General features: G+C 40.2%; 1 protein-coding gene across 3 annotated transcripts in view; it reads left to right on the top strand.

Annotated features, from left to right (window-relative positions):
• The first annotated feature begins 6 nt into the window (after positions 1 to 6).
• The window catches only part of TARBP1 (TAR (HIV-1) RNA binding protein 1), a 33,002-nt gene continuing 27,008 nt past the window's right edge, over positions 7 to 6,000 (top strand). Inside the window, exons 1-7 of one of the 3 annotated variants that reach the window (XM_027657303.1) lie at positions 7 to 45; positions 527 to 624; positions 1,073 to 1,142; positions 1,978 to 2,126; positions 3,334 to 3,386; positions 4,044 to 4,141; positions 5,218 to 5,353. In XM_027657303.1, coding sequence (XP_027513104.1) covers positions 601 to 624; positions 1,073 to 1,142; positions 1,978 to 2,126; positions 3,334 to 3,386; positions 4,044 to 4,141; positions 5,218 to 5,353 — 530 coding nt within the window. In that variant the 5' untranslated portion in view covers positions 7 to 45; positions 527 to 600. Of the gene's footprint in view, positions 46 to 526; positions 625 to 1,072; positions 1,143 to 1,256; positions 1,306 to 1,977; positions 2,127 to 3,333; positions 3,387 to 4,037; positions 4,142 to 5,217; positions 5,354 to 5,383; positions 5,515 to 6,000 lie in introns of those variants that run through there. The other 2 variants (XM_027657304.1, XM_027657305.1) reach the window with 2 other exon arrangements.

Genomic DNA, 6,000 nt, shown 5'->3' with positions numbered 1-6,000 from the left:
GGTGGCGGCGGCGCCGCGGCTGGAGGAGCCGGCGCTGGTGGCGCGGTGCGTGGAGGCGGCGCTGGCGCTGGTGCGGGAGGAGGGCGAGGGCGAGGCGGCGGCGGCGCTGGTGGCCGGGCGGCTGCTGCCGGCGCTGGGTGAGAACGGCGCGGCGCTTCCGCACGTCTGGGAGGGGCTGCTGGGCGCGGGCGGGACGCCGCGGGCCGGGAGGGCGCTGCTGGCGCTGAGCGCTTTGGCGGACGCGCTGCTGCCGAGGGGCCCGCCGGGGCCGGAGCCGGCGCTGGACGCGCGGCTGTGCCCGCGGTTCTGGCGGGTGGTGCAGGAGGGCCTGACGGAGCGGGACGGGCTGTGCCGCAAGCGGGCCCGCTACCTGCTGAAGCGAGCGCTGGACCTGAGCGGCGGCCAGCGCGCCGAGCTGCGCTGCCCCCCGGACGGCGGACACGGTACGGCCGGCGGGCAGCGGGAGGGGAGCACGGCCCGGGCCGCGGGCCGAGGAGAAACCTATGTCCTCCTCTTTTTGTGTCAGAGTCGAGTCTGTTTTGGTGGTCTGCTGAGAAGAATGAGCAACTCCTACAGTTTTGGGAAACTTACATTTTGATAATGGAAACTTTGGAAGGAAACCAGGTAGGAGCGCTGTAGAATCTACGCCCGTCTTAGACGGACTACCTCATTTCTGGCATATGTACTGTAAATGTCTTTATTGGTCAAAGTATTTCCAGTTTTGGCGATTGAGGGTGTCTTAAATAAGCATTAACAGTAATATTTTTGTTTCAGCTTTTAAATACTTCAAACACAGCACGTGTCATTCACTGGGAATAAATTCATAAATCTATCCGTGGAATAAATCTGGTTAAAGTAGTGGATTGAGCTAAGAAAGTAATACCTGGATTTTCTTTAGCGCTAAACTGCAACTGAGTGTTACATACCACAGGCATTGCAGGTTTATTTAAATGCATTTCTGTTGTCCATTACTATATTAATTGTGTTGATAGTAAATTCTAGCTCAAGAGTAACTGACAGTTCCTAGGTCTGAGATATAAACTATGTACATTACATGTAATTTGCTTTTCAGATCCATGTCATAAAGCCAGTATTACCAAAACTAAACAGTTTATATGAGCATGCCATATCACAGGACAAAGGTAAGATGTAACTTTTTCTGGTACATCTTTAAATATTGGGCAGTTAAGTTAAACTTTTCTATTTTCTTCTGCTGTTTTAGTAGCAGCTTTTTGTTATTTTTTTTCTTGGTTTAGGTGTTTTCTGAGTGGCTGTTCCAGTTTTTGTTGGTCTGCTGTATGCTTGGCAAACATACATAGGCAGTGGCCACCCTTTTCTGAGAAGAAATCCTAACATATGCTTATTGCTTATTATGTTATATTGTAATACTATTTTTCTGTCAGCAAACCCAAATAAATGATCATTTTCCACTGTGTTTTGCTTTACTTAAGCTAATGTGAAAATAAAACCAGAGAATCTTGAAGTGGGTCTTAGTAGCCAAGTCACCTGCACAACTCTGTAAAAGGGAAAATAAAAACCCTAACTTGTTAGAAATGGAGAGAGAATAAATAAAATGAATGTTGAGGCAGCATGTCTAGGGCAAAACGGAGCACACGTAATGAGGCAGTGCAAGATGTTAGAGATTTGTAAAGTGGGAAGACTATTAATGTGAAAGTATTGCAAGTAAATATATTGGTATAAGTGGAGTTGCAGGAAGAAGGATGTGGCATTTGCCCTTTATAGTAATTTTAATTTGTAACTAATATAATGTAGAGGGTAAGTTTGAAAAACTGTGTTAATTTTTTTTGTATTAGATTAAGCAGGGTGTTTTTATAAATTAATAGCTATAGTCATCTTTTTGACTTACCTAGTGAGTAGACTGTGATGTTGACTGAAATGTCAGTATGTTGTGTGTTAGTGTGTTAATGTGTCACTGTCGTTTCTGTGTCAATTTAGAAGAATTTCCTTTTTTAACAGGTTGTTGGCTGTTTCACCCATCGTGGCATATGTGCATTTATAAACGAATGTTTGAGAGTGAGAATAAAACATTGACAAAGGAAGGCATTCTTCATTTTCTGGAGCTTTATGAAACAAAGCATCTTCCAAATTCTCTTGGTTTTTTGGAGGTAAGGACATTACTATTACTTGCCTGAACAAACAAATGTTTTCATTTGTAATATATCTTAACACTAATTGCTTTAGTAGTGTTGGAACCAGACACATTCTGTAAAAGTAATTTATTTAGCTGTGCAACTGATAGCAATATTTGTAAGTAGTGTCAAATATGTAATTACTTGAAAAATGGCCAGGCTAGAGGGAATATGTTTTTGAGTGCAGTCATTCATTTCCACGTTTCAAACTAATGCTCTCTAACTAAAGTTGGCTCCCATTTTAATTGAGATTTGTTACCAGAACTGAATTGTCATAGGAGTGATAGATGCTTCAGATTTTCAGAGCTCCCTGTGTTAAGGAAGTGTTCCTGTCTGACCATTCGGATGTCACTCTGGGAGTCACACTCGCACCACCTGAGACTTCAAGTACTGGGAGTGAAGCCCCCTGACAACGGGTGGCTCCAGTGAGCCCTGCTTGACTCCCCACACTCACTGCACTCAGACAGCTTTCCCTTATCAACTCTACCCTGGGTTTCCTATAGCAGAGCCCCAGATGACTGGTTCCTTTAAGTAGTTTAATCGTGGTGCATGACATGATAAGAGCTCCTGTTGATGCCTCCATAGAGAGAGCCTGAACAGAAGAGTCCTTGGGATTTTGTACCCTTACAGTCTGCGCACCCACTCTTTGTGTGCCTTGCACGTGCCTCTTGGTCCAACAGTTGGTTTTGGTCTGGGGTCTTCTCATTGTCTATTGGGTTCTGCAGAGTCTCTGCGTGACCAGCTGGTGCCGCAGGTCCCCATACTATTTTGTTAGGTAAAGTGTCAAATTAAGTCAGCCTCTTAATGAGTAACTTGAAATGAAGTCAACCTTAATATACACCCTAAATCATTGCACCTATGTTGCATCCTAGTCATTCATTTATTTAATGTTTAAATATCTTTTCTCTGTCTGTTTCCTAAAAGCATTCCTTATTTGCCTACACCTTTCACAATACTCTCTGAAATGTATCTACTGGAAAAATTGCTTTGCTTGTTTACTCTCCTGGTCCCCCTTCTCTTTAGTTACCTCCTCTTTTTGCTCCTACTATTTACTACTGGCAAGAGTGTTCTCTAATTTCTGACTCTGTTCTTCTAAAGTCTAGTGAAATAAGTTTAGTTAGCCTCTATGTAACCCTACCTTGCAAATGTACATTTAACCATTGTTCTTATTTTCTTTTACCAGTTTGTTATTGGACCATTAATGGATGCCCTCTCAGAAAGTTCCCTCTACAGCAGGTAAGTCACTGGTTTATTTATTTGTTTATTTAATTTCTTGATTGCTGGACGTGTGTTCTAATAATACTGGTTTGAGTATGTGGGTAAAATCTTAGCTAAAGGAAAACACAAAAAAAATGATGCTGCTAAACAGGTAAAGAGTTTTTCAGGAAAGGTGGGTAGCTATGAGTAAGATAAAGTAGGTTCAATTTAATCCTAGTAATAGCAGCATAGGATGCCTCAAGGTCCTATTTTGCAGCTTGTTTTGAAATATTAATTTGGAAATGAAGTGAGAGATGATAAATTATTAACTTAGTGGAGTATTTTTTTACCTTCTCATTTTCTTGCCACACAGAAAGGAGGACTACTCTGATTACTGCCAATTCATAACTGCTGGAAATGGGTTTTTACAGGAGACTATTTGTGGTTGGCAGATGACATTGACCTTTCTTGTTGTAAATATCTAAAGAGCAGAGAAAAATTTGAGTAGTTGCACTCCCATGTCTATGGCCTGTTTAGCAGATTGTGCAATTAACCACTGAATAACACTTTGCTTTTGTTTAGGGACAATCCTAAACATTCTAAATCTTAGATTTTAGATTAAATCTCTTAAATCTAATATTAAAACTGTTATATGCTGTCATATGCCAGTTGTATATTTGTTTTAAAACCCAACAGGACACCAAATCAGTTAATAGGAGCCTGTCCTCCTTTGGGAATGAAGCTACAGAAGTTTTTGGCTACTTATTTCACGCTTCTTCCAGAAGAAGAAAAAGGTATGTTTCAGTTTCACCTTTATCTTTTTTTATGTAAAGAAACTAAATAAAAACTATGGACCCATTTTCTGTATCTCATGTAAACATTTACTTGAGAGAAAAAAGGAGTAGTTCTCCTGGCAGTGGATTTTCCAGCGGAAAGAAAGGTCTTCAGAGGCTTTAAGGGATGCTGCAGTATTAAGTTATGAAATTGTTTTAGGGGGAAACTGAAGCAGACTTACCTTTTTTTAATGAAAAAAAAAAAAAGGCAAAACAGGCTTCAAAGTTCTGAAGGTGAACAGTATTTGCAGATTCTTTTTTCTTTATCTACCAGACTTTTTTAGTCACGACCTGGGTAGTGAGGCATTCAAAAGAGCCAGTCCAAGTGCTGAAGCAGAAGCTAAACAGGGATTCTTTTATTGTGAGGTTGGATGGAGGAAGAGTTCTGAGATTGTTGCAAACTTTAGTTTTAGTGTAGGCTGAAAAGAAGGAGCATCCTTTGACAGACCAGAATTTAATATCTGGTCTTATTGGATTAAATAAGGATAGAACCAGCTCTGTTCAGCACCCTGTATCTACAGGTACATATTCTGGTAGGAAACATATATTTGTAACGCAGTAGATGCCCTGTTTCCCTTCCCTGTCCCAAGACATGTATTTTATCACAAAATGGAAGGTCTGTGATTAGCAATCCTGAGACTGGGTGGCCTGCTTCCACTGACTGCAGATGCTTATTGAGGCTTGCTCTGGCCATGCCAGCATCCATTAAACAGGTTGAATCACTGTGTACTATGGTCTGCCATCACACAAACTGAGTAGCAGCTTAAAAAAGGCATTGTTTAGTACTCAAAACAATCAGAGTTAAAATTCCATTCCTGAATATGGTGGTTAATGCAGATTACCAAACCAGTATTAGGTATCATTTTGATTCTCTCCTTATCGTATTACCTTAATGACAGACTTCTTTGGACTGTAATTTTGTTGTCTTTCATTTAATTGTCAGAAATTATCATAAATCTTCTGCTGGGGTCCATGTTATTTAAATGCATTGGAGAACAAGAAATCACTTTGGATTGTTTGTTTACTTTTATTTTAAGGTAGCTTCCTGTTAAAATTTATTCAGAAGATGACAAGTAGGCATTGGTGTGCTGTTCCCATTTTGTTTCTTTCTATGGCTCTGGCATCTATCCCTGCATGTAAAGTACTTGGCATTGAAGGACTTCATGCTTTAAGGTAAATATACACTGTGTTGTGTTCTTACAGACTCCTTCCAAAGAATTGCAGTCTGGAGAGCCAGGATTTAATTCATGTTTGTTACTTCTGAAAGGATGGTTGTGCATGGGAGTGGAAGGTTCTCCTTTATATCTAGTTTGCAGAGGAAAGCAGTTCAAAAAGTAATGTATTTATATCTCTGTGTGATTTAAAAAAATGAGTGTTTTGCATTTTAGATCTTTGTAGTTTCTTCTTTTTTAGCATAACTTTCCCCTGGTCTCCATGCTTCCTGATTGATATATATCACACTTCTTTTTATTCTAATTACATTGCAACCTGGTTTAATAGAAGCTGAGGCTGCTGGAAACGGAAAGATTTGTAAATAAAAGGCTAGATAAAAGTTCTTGGCCTCAGTATTGATCTTAATCACATTGATATTTCCTAAGTATCTGCTTTCACTTACTAGAGCCACTAAAAATCAGTTGTCATTCCAGTTTAATCAAATTCGAGATTTTAAATAAAATCTTACTGATGGTTGGAGGAATATTGCATAGAAGCAGTTTAGAAAAAGAAAAGGAAATAAAAAGTCAGACACACCTCTGCTAATAAAAGATCATTGGAAGTATTTTTCAGTGTTCTACTTGAGTGAAAATTTGATGGCAAATGTA

The sequence above is a fragment of the Corapipo altera genome, unplaced genomic scaffold, assembly GCF_003945725.1.
Source record: "Corapipo altera isolate COAL_440 unplaced genomic scaffold, ASM394572v1 2c, whole genome shotgun sequence".
Taxonomy (NCBI): domain Eukaryota; kingdom Metazoa; phylum Chordata; class Aves; order Passeriformes; family Pipridae; genus Corapipo; species Corapipo altera.
The sequence above is the reverse complement of the archived record's forward strand: the minus strand, read 5'-3'. Positions and strand labels throughout refer to the sequence as shown.